The sequence below is a fragment of the Pagrus major genome, chromosome 5 (assembly GCF_040436345.1).
Source record: "Pagrus major chromosome 5, Pma_NU_1.0".
NCBI lineage: Eukaryota > Metazoa > Chordata > Actinopteri > Spariformes > Sparidae > Pagrus > Pagrus major.
In genome coordinates, this window is record NC_133219.1 from 36049804 (window position 1) to 36071869 (window position 22066).

General features: G+C 39.2%; 5 protein-coding genes across 7 annotated transcripts; 2 read left to right on the plus strand and 3 right to left on the minus strand.

The window, feature by feature from the left end:
- Window positions 1-689: 689 nt before the first annotated feature.
- LOC140996358 (uncharacterized) lies at window positions 690-3136 on the minus strand. Its single transcript, XM_073466734.1, has 4 exons — window positions 1922-3136; window positions 1439-1841; window positions 1195-1288; window positions 690-1090 (listed from the first exon to the last, which is right to left on the minus strand). Exons 1-4 carry the CDS (start codon window positions 3084-3086, stop codon window positions 935-937), a joined length of 1818 nt encoding a protein of 605 aa, XP_073322835.1. The 5' UTR covers window positions 3087-3136; the 3' UTR covers window positions 690-934.
- Window positions 3103-8049, minus strand: LOC140995706 (kinesin-like protein KIF24). Its single transcript, XM_073465784.1, has 12 exons — window positions 7991-8049; window positions 7049-7900; window positions 6580-6742; window positions 6181-6278; window positions 5803-6021; window positions 5381-5468; window positions 5058-5179; window positions 4703-4808; window positions 4514-4585; window positions 4276-4385; window positions 3161-4089; window positions 3103-3107 (listed from the first exon to the last, which is right to left on the minus strand). The coding sequence occupies exons 1-12, from the start codon at window positions 8047-8049 to the stop codon at window positions 3103-3105; spliced, it is 2823 nt and encodes a 940-aa protein (XP_073321885.1).
- Window positions 8050-10785: 2736 nt separating this feature from the next.
- On the plus strand, window positions 10786-13786 carry LOC140995908 (Rieske domain-containing protein-like). 3 transcript variants are annotated; one of them, XM_073466066.1, is made up of 6 exons: window positions 10843-10908; window positions 11006-11031; window positions 11117-11253; window positions 11807-12049; window positions 12657-12691; window positions 12851-13226. In XM_073466066.1, the coding sequence occupies exons 4-6, from the start codon at window positions 11833-11835 to the stop codon at window positions 13139-13141; spliced, it is 543 nt and encodes a 180-aa protein (XP_073322167.1). In that variant the 5' UTR covers window positions 10843-10908; window positions 11006-11031; window positions 11117-11253; window positions 11807-11832; the 3' UTR covers window positions 13142-13226. The 3 variants fall into 3 exon arrangements, with proteins under 3 accessions (XP_073322166.1, XP_073322168.1, XP_073322167.1); XM_073466067.1 differs by lacking the exon at window positions 11006-11031 and having other exon boundaries at window positions 10818-10908; window positions 11032-11135; window positions 12851-13786; XM_073466065.1 differs by lacking the exons at window positions 11006-11031; window positions 11117-11253 and having other exon boundaries at window positions 10786-10908; window positions 12851-13786.
- A 1047-nt stretch (window positions 13787-14833) lies between these two features.
- Window positions 14834-19385, plus strand: gtf2h3 (general transcription factor IIH, polypeptide 3). The gene is made up of 13 exons (XM_073466063.1): window positions 14834-14948; window positions 15064-15143; window positions 15266-15372; window positions 16162-16304; window positions 16521-16583; window positions 17108-17137; window positions 17233-17261; window positions 17352-17426; window positions 17529-17582; window positions 18045-18113; window positions 18206-18341; window positions 18444-18480; window positions 18637-19385. Exons 1-13 carry the CDS (start codon window positions 14939-14941, stop codon window positions 18704-18706), a joined length of 903 nt encoding a protein of 300 aa, XP_073322164.1. The 5' UTR covers window positions 14834-14938; the 3' UTR covers window positions 18707-19385.
- On the minus strand, window positions 19356-21968 carry psmd9 (proteasome 26S subunit, non-ATPase 9). Its single transcript, XM_073466064.1, has 6 exons — window positions 21804-21968; window positions 21596-21695; window positions 21006-21199; window positions 20771-20872; window positions 20325-20413; window positions 19356-20021 (listed from the first exon to the last, which is right to left on the minus strand). The coding sequence occupies exons 1-6, from the start codon at window positions 21927-21929 to the stop codon at window positions 19994-19996; spliced, it is 639 nt and encodes a 212-aa protein (XP_073322165.1). The 5' UTR covers window positions 21930-21968; the 3' UTR covers window positions 19356-19993.
- Window positions 21969-22066: the final 98 nt, after the last annotated feature.

Consider the following 22066-nt stretch of genomic DNA (forward strand, 5'->3'; position numbering starts at 1 on the left):
TACAAAAAACAAAAACACAGTTTTTGCTAATAAATAAATAAATAAAATGTAGCATTCGAAAATACTTTAGCGCCAAGTAAACAACTCAGTAGACGAACTGAGCAAAAGTTGGAATCAGTGTATCCTTGGTTCAGTGTCTCATTATTCCAGAGCCATAGCCTCCATCCTATATTAAAGTCATGTCCCAAAATGATCATATGCTGTGATTTTCATTGTGGAAAAAAAAACCTAAGATTTGTAGCTTTTTAAGACCAAGAAAAAAAAATAGAAAGACCAAAGCTGAGAAAAAAAAGAAAAAAGGAAAACCTCCCAAGTTTGGGCCAAGACAGGCCTTGCAAAAATACAACCCTGCTGGATTTTTTAAAATGAAAAGATACAGTATACAGTACTACTGTAAATAGCGCTACATTTCTAAATACCAGTCATCGAGTTTCCACAGTGAACATCTCCATCGTAAGAAGAATTTAGCAAAATATGGTTCAATTAAATAAATATGTAAGAATTTCATAGCATATTATTTGCATCTGAATCAGAAAGAGGAATGAGGATAAAGGAGTAAAATGTCTGCATGCACAAAAACACACACACACACACACACACAAACTTCAATCTGCAGAATGCAGACACATATAAATGGACATACTTTTCTCTTCTGATTGTAATACATATACACATATATTTGTCTCTGTCGGAAAACATGTCTTGGTGAGTTACCCCAAAGAAATATCATGTAACACATTTCAAGTGATATTTGTCCAATGTCCTCTTAACTCTTAAAGCCACTTAAACATTTACAGAAAAATCTAGAAATACTAATATCAACATATACTGTATTAATGCACGTGGTTTTTGACATGTTGACATTTCTTCAGTGCACAGGCTACTCTTAAAAATGAAAAAATCAGTGATTATAAACTTCAGTTTTTTAGCTCATTCAAGTAATTTGATCATCATTATCCTCTCCTTGGTTGTGTGGTTGGTTACAATGATTGGTCTTTAGGTACGGCTGCAACTGAGCGATCATGCTGTGGACACACCGAGCCTTTCTCTCCATGATCTCCCCCAGCTTGTGGACATACTCCCCAAATGCCTGTTAAAATAGGGGCATAGAGTGAGGACAGACAAAAGTGCATAACCATTGCAAAATTTACAAAATAGAAGGAGAAAACACATGTGACTTTGAGTTATTCTGACCATATCAGGCTGCTGGCCCAGAAGCCTTCCATCTTTACGACATAAAGTTTCCATCTCTTCTAGCTGCTCCCAGTGGGCCTGGACAACATGCCACCTAAAGTTGGATTGGATTAGAAAAACAGTAATAGTTGAGTCTCATAATGGTTGAGTCTTGTTATAGTGCAGAGATCTCTCATGAACAGGGGCTGTAACACTCATTTTGGATGGTTGTAGAAGCAAAATTTCTGAGATTACTGGTACTTACTGGCTGTGATATACGTCTTCCAAGGTAGACGGATGGACTGTGGGTCTAATTTGCAGATTGCTGGTTTTCTTTTCACTATTAGATTCTGTGGGAACATTTGGTTGGAGTGACTGTGGTGTTGAAATTGGAAAAGCAAGTTTGTTGTGCACTTTATGTGCATACTCTGGTGGCATTTTGGGTGTCATTAGATTTTGTGTGCCAGTTTTCCTAGAGTGCTGGACCAAGGATGAGATGGACTGCATGAGAGAAGTTTCCACAGAAGCACATGTAGAGGATTTAAGGTGGGTTGCAGGGTCTTTGTTGCTCACGACATCAACAGCTGGTGTGGTTTGGGGTTTCTGATTGTACTCTGGGTCCCGGAGAGAGCTCAACATAACCTCCGGGATAGGAAGCTTCATCATACCTGGAGAACACCAAAAAAATGTTCACATACCCATTTTTTAAGAAATAGTTAGTACGCACACATAAAGAACTCACACTTACCTATTCCACGATGTTCGTATGTGGCAAAACACATGTCTTTTCTCTGCTTAGAGTGATTAGCAGCTGTCACAGTGTCAGGGGTGGGAGGGAAGTGGGTGTTTGCATGGGGAAGCTCCAAAAGAGACAGGTGAAATTCTGCGTCCTCGTCCTCAACAACTTTCCCTGCTATCTTCGCACATGTGAGGCACTCTTCTTCATCTTCCCTTCCCTTATGTTCTCCCCTTTCATTCTCAAGCGGACGGGTGTTGTTCTGTTCCCCTTGGAGAAACGAGGCTGTGGCGACCTGTTGGTCCACTTGAAGCAAGGATATGCTGAGGGGGTCCATTGTATAGCTGAGAGAATCAGTAGAAGTCACTCCTTGAGCTAATAGAGACGTTTTGGCTTTGACCTCCACATGGTTGTGTACCTGAGTGTGAGCTGGATTTTCAGATATTATGTTCAGAGGATCATAAGTTAATTTACATCCATTCTGTGTTATGGGGGTGGTGTGAGGTAGTGGGGGTGATTCAGCATTTGAAAGCTCTCTTCTATTGGCATTAGCAGCAAACAATGGTTCTGTCTGTCTACAGCTGCTTGAGGGCACTCCCTGTTGGGCATTTTGCCACGGTAGAGGCATGGTGTTTGAGGTGTATCTGGTATGTTTTAATTTAAGGGAGAGATCGCTGAGTTTATCAGGGGTCAGGAGTGTGTTGGTATGCTCACAGGCTGGGGAGAGGGGTCGTTCTGCCGGAGCTCTCTGATGGGGTGAATCAATAGAGGGGTGATTAAAGAGGCTGTTGCTGCCATTGCTGCTGTGGGTGGACGCTAAACTGTAGCCATCAGCGCCTTTTCGCTCCTCAGTACTCCAAACTCCAGTGGCTGAGTCATTTGAGGCATCTAATCCTTCCTCGCCCACTTCTGAATCACAGTTGTAAGACCCTAGTGCCTCTAAATCAGCTGCCTTTGCACCTGTCCTCCTGCCTGTCTGCTCTGTCCCTGTTGTTGCTACCCAAGCCCACCTCCTCTCTCCTCCTCTTTCCACCCCAGCTGGCCTCAAGTCCTCCCTTCTTACTCTGACCTTTCCTTCACCTGTTGCCTTCAGTGACCTACTTTTCTCACTTTTACCTCTTTCTTGCCCAAATCCTGATCCTGTTCCTTCCAAAGATACCCTCCAAACTTTGCTCATGTCACCATGACCCACCTCACCCTTATTTTTATTGTAGCTTGGAGAGGTCTTAGTTTGTAAGCAAATCTCTTTGCTGGGGAAAGAAAGTAACTTCCGTTCTCTCGTATCATCAGTCCTAACCTCAACCCTGGCTCTGCATACATCTAAAACCTCTTCCAACATAAGGGTAGAAACTGAAGTGTGGGAAGAGTGTTGGAGAGGAGAACAGGATGATGGGGAGACAGAGGAAGAGAGAGATGCCTGGTTAGAGGAAGATGAAGCAGATGAAGCAGATGAGGGCATAAACTGCTGTAGCTGCTGGTGATACTGTTTCAAATGTCTCCCTCTCTCCGTATCCCTTTCATCAACCTTTTGTAAATCTCTTTCCCTTTGCCTTTCTACTTCACTACATGTGTCTCTACTGCTTTCCACTTGTCTTCTCCGTTCTATCGATCTTCTTTCTCCTTCTCTCCCTCCTTGCAAAGTGCTTTGCTGGGTCTCTTTTTCTCTGTGGTAGAATACAGATTCCCTTTGTGCCTCCCACAAGTGAAGCTGCTCATCAGTTGCTTGTCCCAGGACCAGCCCTGCCCCGATGTTTTGGTCACCAGTTGCATGACCTGCACTGTCAGGTCCTCCATATGTTTCTCTTCTACCTACCCTCCCACATGATTTCTCCCTCCTCTCCCTTTTTTCAGCTGTTCCAAGCATACCCCTGATTGGTGTAATTTGTTCAAGTCCAATCTCCTGTCTTCCTCTTGCACTTGTTTCTTCTCCCCATCTGCTGTTCTTGGGTGTGGAGCAGAAAATTGAGCCCCCTGTGGCCACCCTCGAGGTAGGTGTGGAGGGGCCAAAAGCCTCTCTTTGTCTCCCCAACTTTGGCTTTTTAGGGGGACTTTTTCCTCGAGTGCCAGTACTGCTTGCTCCGCTGCAGCTGTTGCTGTTGGACAGGTTACGTTTTGGAGAGGGTATTGTCTTGCCTCTTCTTCCTCCTCTTAGTCCTCCCTGTCCCCTCAACTCCTTCACCCTATGAAAAGTCATATAGATGTTGATCATTGCCTCTACAGCCCCTGACACTTCTTTAAAATTAAAAATATGTTATTATGAAATCAGGCTCATCTCAGATCATCTTTCTAGACACAAATATACCATATTCAATATCTCACATATATTGTACACAAACACACACACACACACACACACACACACTTACCGGTCCGCGTATCTCAGTGTATTAAGTGTGTGTTCAGTTGCTAAGTGACCAGGTGAAATGTTGGCAATCATGCATGTCATTGAGTCCCCAACAAATGAGTCTTTCAAAACCTAGAACAAGAACAATGTAATCCAAAGCACAGGAGAGTTTACTGATCAAACTGGAATAAAAATAAGCCATGACATTTATGCACACTTGTATCACAAATACACACAACCAAGTTACAAAGTTTTTGTACCTGAGTAAGTTTGCTCTGTCTGAAAGGTGTGTGCGACTGCTCTTGATCAAGAGACCGGATACATTCTTTAAGCTGAGAAAAAGAAAACACAAACTTATACATGAGGAACAATATCCATGCCTGCAAAAATGTCTTCGACTTTAAGTACAATCTCTAAGTGTGTGTGTGAGCTTGGTGTGTGTAGCTTACGGCCAACAGACTCTGATTGATCTCTGCTCCCTCCATACGACTCTGCCTGTCTGGTTCTTTGGTATCTGATGCCCTCTCACTTCCTGCCAGGTCCACAAACCACATTCTGCTGGCACAGACACAAACACACACACCCATCTGAGTTTATTAATTAAATTGCATTCAGCCAATACAACTTGTCTTACTTGATGCACAACATAACAGTCCTAGTGCTTTACAGTAGGTGCAAACCTTTAACTAATAATTTCATTGCACTGATAACTTGTTTATTTCCACATATGACAGCAAAGCCTTTGAATCCTCGAAAGGACAAAACTGTTTGAAAAAGAATAAAATAAAACTTGTTATAACTCACCTACCAGCTGTCTGCTGGTTTAGACTTCTTAGCTGAATCTGGAGCAAGGCATGGGAACGAGAGGAGAGTGGATTTACTCCACTCATCCCCTGTGTGCGCTCCTCTGTACCCTGTGAAATCACCTTTATAAGTGTAACAAAGATATTAGGAGGAGATGCATAAGAGAGAGAAAAAGACAAGATATGTTGAAAGAGATTGTACAAAGTCATTTTGGCATCCAAGTCTTTATCTAAAATATTCTAACAAATGCGGTGCTAATCAGAACACCAGCTCTGGACAGCACAGTATGGACATGAGGCATTTTTTTAAAGAAAAGGGCAAACCTCCAGCAGTGAGCTGACTGAGTCCACTCTGACATCACGCAGCCCAGCAATGTGAACCACCTTCTGTCCATCTTCCCTGGCAAATAACCTAATAAAAGAATAAATAAAAGTACATATATTAAAATGAGATTAAGAAAATCAAGGTTTATCATAAATGCAAGTTTCCTGGTTCACTTTGACAGTGATGTAATTAAAAAATCATATTTATTCTATAGAATTGAATGACTATGTAACACAAATATGCAATTGATCATTTAATGACAAATATTTTCACATTTTACACCAAGTGCCTGCAAAATACATTATTTATCTATTTATGATCAACTGTTATATGATCAACTTTTTATTGTTTATCTAGTGCAAGCTTCACCTCACACATTCTTAGCCTCTTTTAACACAACAAAACACTGATGCAAACACACCTTTTTCTGTGGTCCAACAGGTCATACAGCTGACCACAGTAGATTTCAAAGAAACTGACGTACACCAGCAAGGGTGTGTGCGTGTGTGTGGTGGAGAGGTGAGCAAAAATGTCCCGGACAGCCAGTGCATACAACCCCGGTCTCCCAGGAGATGATCCCAACATGGTGTGAGTCTTCCCAGCACCTGTCTGACCATATGCAAAGCAGGTCGCCTTGCCTCTATTGATACACACACAACAACATTGAGAGTTAGGAAGCACTGATTCACAGAAACAGAATAGAGCTTAAACACCTACAAGTGTGTACTTCAAGCCTCAAAGCTGATTTATTTGGACTCCAATGGAAAATATGCGACAATGACAATATGTGCTATCCTACCCATTGAGCATGTGCTGCACCAGAGGATATGCTGTTCTTCTATACACTTCCTCATTGGAGCTTTCCTCCCCGAAAACCTGGTCGAAGTAGAACCTGTGCTGCAGGGACAAAAGAGCATGGGGCAAAGCATTTAATAAACAAAACAAACAGGAACAACAGCATATTGATCTGACAAGGTGACCTTAAAGTAAAAATGCAGCCTATACACATGATACAAAATACACATATACACAATTCCAGTATTTCATCACAAAAATTCTTTATGTAACATCATCACAGGTTGATACTAAGTTTGTTTATTTGGAGACACTGCCATTTGTATCTTTAGTCATACTGACAGTAAAGATACATGACGAACCTTTGATTTGTCACTGTCCCCTCTCTAGACATTTTATCTACCTGTAGTATGTAATCTGTGAGATCCACAGCCTCTTTGCTTTCATGAACGATCACACACTCTCCACTCAGAGTTGTCACAACATCTGTCTCTCCTGTCCTGCGCTCTGTGCGTGTCAGAGGTCTTTTCCTCACACACACACTGATCCGCTGGCCCCCAGGTTGCCTGCAACACGCACACACACAAACACACACACCGATCATGGACGGCAGACAATGAAAATCAGGATGATCCTGTCCAAAGGAAATAATGTACATATGCAAACTTCATGATTTTGAAGAGACACAATCACAAAGGTTGTGCATGCATAGGAAACCTTCCCTTGATGCAAGTGTTGAAGCTATTTGGGTATATTACTTTATGAATGTCTGCGATGTTCAATAATGTATTTCACACACTGCAGCTGTCTTTACAAAGATATTAATTTGCAAGGAGGAAGCAGTGAGGAAAATACAAACCACCAGCACTCACTTTTTGTTTGGGGCAAGCGGGGAACTCAGTGGTAGTCCGTAGTTGTAGCCAGCTGCTCTCTTTGATTCATAAACAGGTGTTGCCTTGGACATGTGTTCAGAAGCAATGTTACTGCTCATTTCCTTCCTTGATATTCCTTTTCTATCTTTGCACCCAACTGGTTTGTCACTAAACTTCCTCGATGCCACTGTTGCAGGCCTGGGTTTTAGTTTGTGGGATAAGGAACACTTTGGTGAAAATCTGGTGTGAGAGTTGTTAATGGAAAGTTCCTCCATGATGTCTTGTTTGGCGTTTGCTCCTATGTGATGATTAGATTGATGACTATGGACCTCCAGCTTGTGGTTGTTGTTCCCTTTGCAGCCACATACCACAGCACTTCCATTGCCATGCTGCACAGGTATGGCTGATCCTTTTCCTTGGCCTGGCTCACTATGTCTATGATAACTTTCACTGCCTACTGGATGAGAAAACAGCTTCTGATGATGATCGATGGTTTCACAACTGAAATCAAGCCGTCTGCGAACACATGATGGTTTGGAAAAACTGGCTGCATTCACCTTACTCACAGCAGCATCCATCTCATCCTCATCATCATATACATCTTCATCAGGATCTCCACAAACATCATTAGTAATGCTACTGTCCACCACAGCATAGCCCGCATCAGCACCATCTGTTTCGTAATCATCAAGATCTAAATATTCTGGGCTTTCGAGGTCAAGAGTTTTGAGCATTTGGACCAGATGAAAGAGTTGAGTCCTGTCCTCCATAGAGCGGATTCCCAAGATGGGATAGTCCTCCATGGTCAGCCCTGAAAGGTGGGCTGCACGATGAACACCCACTGAGGTAAACCTGAAGAACAGGAGGCAGGAGACTGATGGTCAGAGGAGGAGAGGAAAGGGCAAATGTGAGTTTGGATGTGTTGTGAGTGAGTGAGCTTACCTGGCATAGTGACGCTGCAGCCCAGCCGCTTTCAGACACTCGTACAAGCAAAGTGTCATTCCCTTCTTTTCTCTCTCTTTTTCTTTTACTTCACTCCACCTACCCTGCGAGTGGCAAACATGATGCTTTAGTCTCTCCATCACACAATGCAAAACCTGCAAGAACTTATTGTACAAGAGTAATTCTATGACAACAGGCTAAACTTGTGCAGAAAATAACTCAGAACAACTACAAACTTGAATTGCATCTACAGTATACACGCTCCATTCAGCAGACACACTGCTTTTTACAAGACAGCGTGTCTCCCTTTTTCTCTCCCTCAGTGATTTCTGTCAGAGACTGATGGCCAATGGTCTGCTCGGTCACTGTGTCTTTACTACCACACTGCACTGTTATGGTGACAAGCAAAGCACAGGACTCTGTATGATGCTGAAATTTGACACTTGGTCAGGATGGAGCCGGGGCAGCACGGTGCAGTCATGTCACACATTTCTGTAACATAGCAAATATGATAAATATAGCAGACACAGGCATGCAACTGTTGCTTCCTTGACTCCTACAGTAGATTGGCTGACAGCTGCTATAGTCCTGCCGTGTGGCACTCGAATGACACCATCCTCATATGCGTGCATAAGGTGCTGAGAGTGCTGTTCATTACTGTGTTTATGAAACAGTACACTGCTTCAACTGAGTTCCATATTTTCCCCTTTGGCTGAGCTACAGAGCCTACAGTACACTCGTCTGGATTTAAGTGTCAGCTATTGTTAATCCTGCAAAGATTGCAGTTTAAATTTTATATATGGCACATTTAGTCATAGAAAGTGTTGCAAAAAGTACCCAAAAGTCATGCTTGATTAAAAGTAAAGATATCATGCTAAAGTATTACTGTGGTAAAAGTGAAAAAAAAATCACAAATGGCATATGAGTAGTACCTGAGTAAGAGTCTTAAAGTATCTGATATTAAATTAACTTAAATATCTAAAGCAATTTTCTGCCAATAAATATACTTAAGTATCAAAAGTGAAAGTTTATAAAACATGGGTGTTTATACTGTGTACACTCTGGGTCAACCAATTATCAGTCTGGCGGATTATCGGTTCTGATATTCAGCATTGTTCCGATTATCAGGATCAGTGGGTCTTTGTTAATCAGATTGTCGATAAAATCAATTCATTTAAAATGTGCAACTTTGGCTCTGATGCAACATTTAATCTGCAAAGTAATTAAAGTCATTGAATTAATGTAGTGGAGAAAAAGTACAATATTTGTCTCCAAATATAGAAGAGTGTAAGTATAAAGTAGCAGAAAGTGGTACTCAAGTGAAGTACAAGTACCAAAGTATGTATCAAGACTTGACTTAAGTACAGTGCTTGGTAAATGTACTCACTTACACATTCTCTCTCTGACTGTGGAGCATAGATTAAGGGTAAAGTGACACCTGTCCCTTGCAGGACATGCCTATGAGATCTATGAGATGATTTACTGTAAGGTTGTGAAGTTTCTCCAGATGGCAAGAATAAACAGAAACTTACCTAACTCCAGACTTTTTTAGCAACGAAAGACAAGATGAGTGAACACGACGGTTTATTTGAAGGAACAAACTGAATGCATTAATTTTTCACAAACTTGCTCGCTTGAGTAGTATCACTATTTCCGTACACAGAGTGGGTCTCCATAACGACGAAAACGGTTTCAGGGGAGGGCGCTTCGTTTCCCCGCTGTGGGTGAGAGAAACAGCTCCTGGACAGGCAGACAGGTCCGCGAGGGGCAGAAACTATTAGAAATGTTATCAAACGTAAACGCAGAAAGACAGCCGGTCAAATTACGCTCAGTTCAGCATGATAGAGACAGATAATCCCTCAGAGGGCTTAATGCCCACCAACAAACCTGCTAAGACAAAAAGCCTTCTCAGACTAAACCACTGAAACATTTGCCCCACAAGAAATACAAGCAGAGCTGAGAAGATGTATTGATAGATGTATTTTCTGAGATTAATAATGATAACACACATTATTATTAGTGTTATTTCTAGAACAATTACACAAGCTATAGCTAATATATTGCAGAGAGCATGGTTATAGATAACATAACCAACCTATGCTCTATTCTACAGTGAAATATAATTATAAAGTGGTTATTATGCTTAGTCCCTTATGTTGTACAATGTAGAATCCGACTCAGGAAAAGAAAAAGAAAACAAATAAAAAGAAAACAGATAAAACAAAAACATGATGTGACATTTTCCAAGGCTAAACACAAACATGATGTGAAAATATCAAGAACTGATTAAAATATGACATGGGTGTTTTTCCTTTTATTTATATAATTACACTTGTGATATTTCAATTATTACTTTTATTATGATTGTTTTACCCTCATAAGTCTCTGCCATAATCCTTTACACTGCATATTATATATACCACAACAGCTAATACATGCATGCGTACTTTAGGTATACTTGGCACACCCTCTATTTGCAATTTAGTTTATAAATGTTAAGACATAATGGGGAAACAATCCTTAAACCATAAAGGTGAAAGGAGCCATGCAATCTCGTTCATCTGCCCGTGTTTCACTGGGGACGACATTTGATGTAACACACAACATTGGCTCTTCCTCAAACCTGCCGCATCCACGGTTGTCCTGAAACGCTAACGAGGGTTTATCTTCCATTTTTATAATTTGATACGAGTCCAAATAAATACAGCCGGCCTGCGTGATGCAGATAAAGCACCAGAACATTCGTGCGTGTAATGTTCGTGAGATAAAATGAAAGGTTCCGCCCACATGGAACCAAAGTAGCATCAGCAGTGAGCAGCTGCCAGACAGACCATCTGTGAGAAAGACTGCCATGGCAACAAACTGCACAACTTCAAGGTGACGTTCAGTGTCAGAGATGTAAACTGGAGACACAAAAGGTGAGTTGACTTAATAAATAATAAACATCTACGAGCTGAATTAACGAGGAACTACCACTCTTCATGTTTGACCTTTTTTTTTTATATATCCATGCAGATGGTCATCTGTTCCTCTTTTTAAAGGTCTGTGAAAATAAATACGTTCAAAACATCTGGAACATCTTGCAGCAGCATCAGGCATATTCATATTTTCTCTGACTCTCTGTAGACTCACAGGACTGAGCCCTGTAAGTTTGACACCCAGGCAAAGTTAGTTTAAGGTTGGATATTGGACAGACATTCACTCCGGAGACACCCAGCGGAGCCTCTTCCTCAGTTTCACCCAGTGTTGGCAGCAGGAGGACGGTCAGCTCGCCTCCCAGAACCTCTGACTTAGGGACCATCAATAAATTACCTTATTGTTTGTTTTATTTACACAGTTTGTATAGAATGTCTTTTTGTATTTTTGTGAATTACAAATTACTAACCTTTCATTTCTTTGATTGAATATGTTTTCTCATACCAGTATTTTGTATTTTTTTAGTATTTGTTATTTGTTACAAGATACTTTTAGATGTATTTTTGCTCATCTCACATCTGTTAATACATTTTTAGTCATTTAAATTATTAACAGCAATTAATCAATTAACCATTAATAATTAACATCCCCTCTGAGCATATTTTTTTGTATTATAATAATTATATATAATGAGTTTTCATATCGAAAGGGCAACATATAAGTCGATCTCAGTATGTGTGATAGGCCGATATATGCCAATAATATCAGCCTACCAATATATCAGTCAGGCTCTGTCTAATACATCTGCCTAAAAACAAAATTCATTATTGTTAATCTATTTTGTTATTACTCATGTCCTTGAAACTAAAACTGTGTAAACCATATTCTTATTCATATCAGGAAATCTGCTGTAAGAAGTGATCAACATGTCATCTGAGGAGGAGACTTCTCAGACATCCTCTTCTTCCTCTTCTCCCCCTCCCTCCTCCTCCTGCTCCTCTCCTCCCCCTGCCTCCCATTTCATCGGGAAGAAGGAGGACATTGTCAAGGCTGGGCGAGTGACCAAGCTTGTGAATGGATGCAGAGATGTACTGGTCCTGCACCACCAGGGGCAGCTTCATGCAATGGACATGCGCTGCTACCGTAAGCTCTTTGTGTGTGGATGTCGTTTTTTTTTTTTGTTAAAATAACGCATAAAGCTGTAATTGTAAAGGCTGTCCTCACCTTTAGTTTTTTGTTTTCCTGTTGAAACATTTAGAAATATGTTTACATTTGTAAGCACCATTTGGAACTGGCAAAAAGTGTTTTTTTATTTAGTTGTATGGTATAATTTTGTAGAGAACAGTGAGAGGGTTTTTTAGTGGACTTATGTGGATCTGTGGTCGTCCTGTGCAGCTTCCAAAGACTACCCTTGTCAGAAATGAACCGGAAGTTGAATTTTAGTGTGAAGTATTCAAGTGAGTAAAAATGAGTGGACAGTAGAACAACACGGTTATTTTACTGTTGGTATTGCCAACGAGTCGACTCAAGGCGCAAAGAAGTCTCATATTGTCCATATGATATGATTATAAGAAGAAGAAAGTTAAGATAAAGATAAAATAATGAAGACTACAGATAGCCAAGACAACATTCATCCTCCTAATATGTTTTTGAAGCATGGACTTTACTTTCTGTACGTGCTTATCTCATGTTTAAAACACTGATTAAGAAACACTGCTGTCTGTAATGACACTTGTTTTTCCACTCACAGATTCAGGCGGTGCATTACAGTACGGAGACATCGAGGTATGTTGTGCAGAATTCTAATATTTATAACCATTTATTTTTTGGTCAGTTCATTGCAAATCTCTTTCCCAAGCTTTCCTGTGTGTTTTCTTGTAAGACTGCCATTAAAGCTGCTACTATCTGGTCTCTCTAATCGCCTTCATGCTGCGTCAACATCAGGAGTTTGATGGGCAGATGTGCATCGTGTGTCCATGGCACAAGTACAAGATCACACTCGCAGAGGGGGAAGGACTTTACCAAGCTGTGGAGGACCCTACAGCCAAACCCCTGAGAACATACTGGCGCTCCAAGGGTGTCAAACAGAGGATTCACAAGGTCACCGAGGTCAACAGTGATGTATACGTAACACTGAACGACTCCAGCGAGGCTGTTGATTCAGATGTCTATCAAACTGAGAGATATAGGACTGTCTTACTCAATGCCCAGCCAAAACCCAAGCCCAAGAAATAGCTCAAGGATTTGTTACAGTTGTTTGGGACTGTTTGGGATATTTTGTTGTCTTTCACCAGAAAGTATATCAAAAGCTTTCAGAATCTGTCTGTCACAATAATAATAATTATTATCAAAAAACTGTTGATACGTGTTTAAGCCAAAAAGCCTGTAAGATTTCTATGAGTCAATCAAGGTAAAATGAATGACATTTAACCTGTAGTTGCAGGATGTGTGTCGTTGCAGTGTATTTTTGTCTGCCTCAGTCTGACATCCAGAGAAATATTGAGTTTTATTTGCTTAGCATACACTTTCAGTAATTTGCTCTTGGTCTGATGGAGGCAGATAGAGGACAGAAACAGGGCACTACTGCAGACACTGGGCTCAGCAGTAATGGCCTACGGGTATGATGTATATGATGTATTTAGCATTTATGAAATTATTTTTGTGTCCCATTGTCATGGCAAATGAGCTAAATTCTTCTGAACATAATTCAACACAAGTCAAGAACAATAATTACTTAAAAACAACAAAATATTCTTGTGACTTTTGGTACATTTTAGATTTTGTTTGTTTATCTGTGTCCTGTTTTTATGCCTTGCTGCAAAACCAATTTCCCTTCAGGGACAAATAAAGTTGAATTTGAAGATCCTCTATGGAAATAAAGATCTGATCAGATTTTATTACATTTAGCTGCAAATTTTCATATTCAGAAGGATTGTTGAGGCTTTAACTGTAACTTAAATTCCACCCATGTGTTTTGCAGTGAAATAACACAGTTGAGATTAGGTTCATTAGCTGAATGACAGATAACTAATCGACAACTATTATGATCAATCGATCAATTATTTTCATCATTATTAACATTAACTGGTTTCAGCTTCTGAAATGTGCGGATTTGCAGCTTTCCTCTGTTTTATATCATTTTAAAATTAAAATACATTTGGGTTTGAGGCTGTTGGTCAGAAGGCATTGGAAATCGTGATTGGGGTTCTGTTTCATTTCTGACCTTTTATAGAGCAACTCATTATCGATTGATCAGTAAAAAAAAAAAAAAGACAGATATTACTTGATCATTTAAATAATACTTAGATGCAGCCCCATTAAAGTATTTTAAATTGTTGGGGGACTAACAAGAGACCTGAATGGATGCTAATCAAGCACAGTTTGTACATGCCTACACAGTTATCAGTACAGTTACAATCCAGTGGTGGAATAAATTCAGTTGAGTATTATTATGAAGTACCGCAGGCCTGCCTGTTACTTAATACTTGTACTCCCCTATATTTCAGAGGTACATATAGTAGCAATTTACCCCATTACATTTATTCGACAGCTATGTATACAAATAACTTTGATGATTAAGATTTTTCAACTGCATCATGAATAATAACTAGCAGATAGTAGGCCTGTCATATAACAATCACAGAGGCTGTTTGTCTGCAGAACAAATCAATACTTTAATCAATCGAAGTCACGCTATAGCTAAACAGACGCTAGGTGGCAGCAGCGCGCCGCGTGGTCGAAAAGTATATCGGGTCGCAGCCTGATGACGTCAGAGACGCCACAATATGGTGGTCGCACAGATATTGTGGGTAACATAAGAAAGCGAAACCGGCTGTATTTTCATAAATTGCACAGTTTCTACTTAACCAAACATTGTAGGAATATCCAGATTTAAAACTCACTCAATTCTGTGTCTATTGTGTGAAGTTTCAGATCAAACATGGACGCTAACAGAAGATAAAGCTCCAGAACAATAACAGTGAAGCCATCACTTTCTGGTCTCTCTTCGTTTCAAACAAATATTTTGCCGTGATGGCTTCAGGTATGTCTTGCTTAGCCTGACTGGTACAGATAATTCAGGTCATGTATATCGCGGTTTGCATGTCTTACGTTGTGCACTCAACGTTATTAATTTATTTCCTTTTTTTTTTTTTCAGAGGATGAAATCAACCTGCTGGTCATCGTCGTGGATGTGAATCCGATATGGTGGGGACAGCAAGCTCAACGTGAACCAGAGGTAGTATAATAAGTCATAAGTCGGATATTATTTTGACTTGTGAATTTTTTTTTTTCCAGACTGTGGAGTTTTTAAATGTTGCTTAGGCTGTAAAACACATCCGTGTTCTTGTATCTGCCCAGTTCACCCTGTCAAAGTGTCTGGATGCAGCCATGGTGTTAGGGAACTCCCACATGGCCATGACCAGGACAAACAAGCTGGCTGTCATCGCTAGTCACTGTCAAGACAGGTAACTATATGGAGCCATTTCCAATGTACATTTACTGAAGGGTCATACTTAAGTACATATTTTATACTTCAGTTCAGCTACAGCTCAGAGGGAAATGTTCTGTGTTTTACTCAACTACTTTTATTTCACAGCAATATTTCCTTGGTACTTCCCTAGCAACTTTTAATTTGACTTTTTCACTTCCTCTTGTTTTTGGCTCGTGGCCCCTACAAAAAAAGTATTTAAGTCCCCTTGCCACATTTCAGATGTCACGAGTTAGTAATTCTTTAGCTGGTTTCCTCTGTCGAGTGTCGCTTGTCTACTACCGGACAGTATTTGAAATAGTTAATAGAACTAATTTAAACGCTACCTACCACCGAATGCAACAGTTTTAACAATCTAAAAATGTCATATAATCATAAATCACCCACACAGGCCTTTGTTCTGCAAAAGTACAGAAGTATTTGCAGCAAAAGTACAATTTACTGCAAACACTTCTGAGGTCCTGTCCTCACTGGAGTGGTCCAGGGTTCGAGTCTGACCTGTGGCCCTTTTCTGCGTGTTGTCCCCTCTCTCTCTCATCCCATTCCCTGTCACCTCTCTGAGCTGTCCTGTAAAAATGAAGCCATAAAGGCCAAAAAAAAAAATACTGCAGGACCTTTACTTGTATTTTTACATGGTGGTGTCTATGCTTATACTTTAATAATAGTTTCCAGGATTGAGGGTGGACTATTGTCTTGGTAACTGTAATAGTTTTTGCTCTTGTTACTGCTTAACGTATGAAAATTTTTCCTGCTTATTTTATTTCAGTCATTTCCTGTATCCCAGCAAGAACTGGAGAGGTGGGGACAACGGTGGAGATGATGCATCCTCCAGCGGGGATGGAAAATATGAACTCCTGTCAGTTGCCAATAACCTTATTGCCGAAGAGATCAGGAATGTTATGACAAAAAGTAAGTAAAAGTCTGTTTCTGTGTGAGTAAAATGAACTTTGAAATATATACAGCAGATTTAAGTAGCCAGGCTTTCTCAACATACTAAAAGCAAAAAAAGAAAGTGGTTACTGTCTTTGCAATTAATGTATTTACAGCTTTATTTTCATGTTTTTAAAAACGTTTTACAGTGTCGGTGACTTGATAAAATTTACTACGTGTCTTATGTTATTGCAGCTGAAGTGAGGGGAAATTCAACTGATACTCTGTTGGCTGGATCCCTTGCCAAAGCTCTCTGCTGTATCCTTTCAATAAAACTGTTTGCAGTTATCATCTATGACATGTAGTGGACTTGGTGGACATGTAGTGGACTGCACTAAAGTCACAAGAAGCTGAGCAGATTCAAAAGTGCAAGCAGATGCAGTATATTGCATGAGCAAATCTTTATTTTCATATATTCCCACTTGTATTTTCATCTACAGATTGTAAAGCACAGGTATAACAGGTACAACTATAATAGAACGGTATCAATTATTTTTTTTCCCTGTATGATTCATCCTATATGAAATTTATAAACTGTAGTTTTTGAGAAGTGTGCTTGATATGTTTGTATATGTCAAGTCGATTTTATGTATATATCTCAATATCACAAATTTGAGGTAAGGGTATTAACAATGTGTACAGCATGCAACACTCTCTTTCCTTAAATCTTCTGTTCTCATACTGTTTATGTTGTAAAGTTATTGTTTTTATAACACATTTTTTGTTTGTTTTTTAAACTTTCTTCCTCTACACTGTGTATTTCCTAATCTTTTGATATTCAGATATTCACAGGGTCTCCAAAGATGTAGAAGGTAGTCAAAAGTTTTTATTATCAAGCTTAATAATGCTCTCTAATAGGCACTGTTTTCTTTACGATACTTATTAATGTTGCCTTTTCTTTTTTTAGTTGGACAGGAGATAAAATCAAGAATATTGGTAAGCCCTAAATGGTCTAATTATTTATTTTGAGTTCTTTTGTTTTATTTTCCTTGACCTTGAACAAAGCTTCTGTAACTTATTTGATAGGTGATAAAAGCAGCTGAGGACTGTGCCCTGCAGTACATGAACTTCATGAATGTTATTTTTGCAGCACAGAAGCAGGTAAAAACATTGATTTTACTTATGCCTTCTGTTCTGTTTATGTCTTGTAATTTGTATATTTATTTAAATAAAAAACTTGATTTGTTTTGTATTTTAAAACAGAACATCCTGATAGATGCCTGTGTGTTGGACTCTGACTCAGGTCTCCTTCAGCAGGTACGTTTTTCTGGATTCAGATATTCATTGTATTTGTTTTAAAAATGTCGGCTGAGTAAGGGTAAACTGCAAAAAAAAAAAAGCTGTTACTATGTCAGCATGATTTATGCTAATCGACAGTACTAACATTTTTCAGCACTACAACCTGTATCATGATGTCAAGCACAATCCAAAACCAGAACCTGAGAAAAGCAAGCTTGTCATGCATTGATATTAAATAGTTTGTGGAACAGTTATAGTAAGACAAACAATCAAGGCGAGTTGATCTCACACCACTTTGTCTTGTTTATTTTGTTTTAAGTGTTAGTATTTTATATTAATATCATTAGCATAAGATTTACCCAGAGTTTGGTGTTGTAATACTTTGACTATATTGTGATGTTGTAACATACACTATATACTGTATATATATACCTGTTTTTTTACCTTCAGATATTTATTATTTATTCATTTATTTTGTAGGCTTGCGATATAACTGGAGGATTGTACCTCAAGATACCACAGAAAATTGCCCTGGCACAATACCTTTTGGTGAGTGTGCAGTACAGATTTCCACATTTGTAAAAGTCTCATCTTTCTGTAGAAAGACCTGCTTTGTGTTGATGATAATGTTTTCTGAACAGTGGGTGTTCCTGCCAGACTCTGAGCAGCGTTCACAGCTGGTGCTGCCACCACCTGCACATGTGGACTACAGAGCTGCATGTTTCTGCCACCGTAATCTCATTGAGATCGGTTATGTGTGCTCAGTTTGTCTGTCAAGTAAGTTTCATTCCCGGTTAAAAATGCAACAGGTTTTATATTTCTGGCATAAGCCGCAGTTAGTGTTTCCATGTTAATGCTTTCTCTTGTCTTCTTTTTAAGTATTCTGCAACTTCAGCCCCATCTGTACAACTTGCGAGTGAGTCTTTTTTCAGTTTTTTAATTAAGCAATATCTTGAAGCTGCAGCAATATCTATTTCATCTGAATTTCTGAAATTCTGTAATGTGGTTTCACCTTCACTCAACACTGTCAATAATCTAAAACTATCTATAATCTAAAATCTTATTTTTTTAGGACTGCCTTCAAAATCCAACTGCCACAGATGGTCAAGCCCAAAAAGAAGAAACTCAAGCAGTCTACATGATTTTTGTACTAATGTGGTATATTTAGTTAGTTTCCTTTTTGATATTTAAATATACCATTTTGTTTGGTATAGTTTTGTAACAAACATCAGTGATATCCTAGAAATGTCTTGGAGGCAGTTAAGGCCATATGGACATAATGACTCAGCGTTTCTCAAAATAATACTTAATGATTCCAGTCCCATCTCAAGAGTTTCAAGTTCACCACAACTCCAATCCTCCCAAATATATCCTCTTTGTAGAAACAATTGTTTCCTGACAAATTTGGGTTATTAAGTATAGATGCAAATATTTAACATATAAAATAGGCATTCAAAAATGTGTCCTATGTATATAACATTTGTTCACACAAGTCTTAATTTCATCGTGATTGGTCTGTTCATATTGATGGAAACAATTGGCACACAACTTTTAGCAGTTCATTGTGTTGGGAAAGCTTAATCCACTAAATGTGGTAACTGCTTTTGGAAAAAAAACTTTTTTTTTTTATAATAAAATGTTTGTCAAAGCCTTTTTTCATCATTATGTTGACTTAATTGTTCAGACTTCCACTGTTTTGCTGAAACAATCATGAGGTGTAGAGCTGGAAATAATGAGAACAGTGTGCATCTTTCAAACAGGTGAAGAAGGTATATTCAACGTCAAGAAAAGTTCACTCAAAATAAAATCTTTAATTACATGTGAAATAAACATTTCTGTAATGATTCATCACCTTAACAAGATTCAATTTGCCGTTGCAGAACATTTGATGGGTCATCTCTTCCCAAAGAGTTGAAATAAGTCTTTTATTGATGATGGCAGTAAAGGAAATCAATTATTTTTCAAAGTCTCCAGTTTTTGCTTTTTAGTGTCTGTTCATCATTTCAGATTAGTACAAGATATCTCAAAAGCCACTCCAGATTTACACAGACTTGTGTAATGGATACCCTTGGTTAATCCTATTATTTTTTGAGTGGTAGTCTTACACCAACATTACTACTTGCACACTAGATCTAGATCAATAAAACAATTGCAATGCCATTTGCTACATGAATCTTTGTTCCTGTGAGGAAGAACTCAGCTTTTAATTGAAACAGTCAATTGTTTGAACATGTAGGATTCTAATCAGAGCATTGTAAGGTAGTAATGTTTATTTAGCTATCGTTCAGCAAACTCAACATGACTTCTCTAAAGGAGAAGTGAAAGAGGAAGTGTCTGCAGTGTGTACAAAGTCCATTTGAATCCACCCAGGGGTATCATAAGTGGAGGAAAGGATTTCACAATTTAAATTCTGCACAAAGTCAAGGTGATCATCGATGAATTGGAACAATGTTGCATCTGAAAAAGAAAACAGACAGGCTAGTGACTCATATGAACAACTTTATACCTGCTAATACCAACAAACAGCTATTTAAATCACGAATCATACATCCCGGTGGATGTTTTAAAGAGTATTTTGTCAATTTAAAACATATGCACTAAGACCAACATAATTGCTCTGCTCACTAGAATCTTTTCAGCAGCTTTGTTCCTGTGAGCTTCAAAGCTTTCTTTGCTTCTGAGGATCAGTTGCTCTACTGGACACTCAAATGATAAATCTGTGACAATCCAAATACATGGATCTGTGTCTGTAGCACTCACCCCAGCAGACCTCTGCCTGACCATCGCTGTGGAGTCAGGCTCATCTGAGCTTTCTGGCCATCCCGGATGACTGTGACACGTAATGGTTTCTGTAAAAGGACATAACATTGCTGTTTACACTCCAGATATTACCTGCATTCACCCCATTCATGTACCCTTTGGTTTGGAATTAAGAAAAAGCTGTGATTACTAGTAGACTTTTTTTCTAATGCCAACAAAAGATCTGATAATTAAACTTTAAAAAATTTAAGATGCCATTTCCGGGATTTAATAAATCCTAATTCTGCTTTAGTATTATTATCTTTCCAGTGTTAATTTAGACCTAATGATAGATCAAACTGCATTACAATTAAACAGTTATCACAACATAATTATGGTGCCGAATGACAAACACTAAAATTAGTTTTACGGAACCGAATAAGCTGTGCATTAAGTTAGTATCTTACCCCTTCACTGTGTTGTACCACGGAGGCAATATTCTGGAGGTTCTGAAAGTTCCCCGTGTTCACAGAACCAAACTCAATAACTTCATCACCGACTCTGAGCCCCTTTGGAAAGAAACATCCAATGACTACAATCACAGGAACAAAAACAGCTACTTTTTACATCTTTACTTCAAAGAAAAGTGATAATTTATCGAAATCTACAGCCAGACACAAAAGTATAGTTCACATTACTCACAGCTCCACAGGCAGGTGAGCCTTGTGTCACAGCATCCACTCGTGCAAATGGAGGAGGAAGAGTGACCTGCTGCTCCATCGCCTCCCCCTGGGCTTCTGTCTCATCCTGTTCCCGCTTCGCTTTCTCTCGAGCATGCAGCTTGTGCAGGGCTTCTTCTATCTCCACCATGATGGCCTTGTGATCGTTCTGCAGGCCTGACAGAAATGATCAAAGCATTACCTTTAAAATAACAATAGATTCAAATTATGAAAAAACTTAACTGTCAATGGAAGCAATTTGGCTTTGGCTTTATTTATCGGCTAGAATTCAACCAATACTGATAAATAGCCAATAGTATAAATTGTCATTTCATCTTCAGAAAGTTGCACCAGTATTATTAGCTGCCAGTATTTTGCCAGCTGTAGAATTGACATTATGTCATTTATTTTACTGGCAGTATGTCCTGACAAATATTTACATTTAGATACACTTCCTGAATTACCTTGACAGACTTTCACATTTAGTTAACACGTGGGTTACTAGAAGTTGTGTTGCTTCACGTCAAACAGTGGCTCACAGACGTCAACAACAACAAACACCCTGCTGCTTACATGAAATGCTGTGTCTCGCTGTCCTGATCTGGTATAAATTAACATCTGATCGGGGGTAGCCCTCTTCGTCAATCAAGGGCTCTTCAACTCCGACACCTTGCTGAAAACAGAATAAAGACAGACGGGCATGTTCAGCTAATGTCAACAACACTGTGGTTAGCTTGAAGCTGGATGTGTGTCTAGCTAACTGACTATCTGACAAACTTACGTCTTCCAAAACGTCGTAATAAGCTTTAATCTGCTCTTCAATTTCATCTTTCTTTTTAACAAGGTTTTGTACATCCTCCATTGTTATTTCTGACTCTCCAGAATAGTTTTCCCCTGTCGTCTTCATGGCTGCAACACCGACAACACAAGGATGGCACTTCCGGTGTAAGGCCGTGACGCAGCATATTCTGTGTGACGTATAAAAAAAGGGCCGCCTCCTCCTCCTCCTCCTTCTTCTTCTACTTCTTTTTTTAATTAATTTTT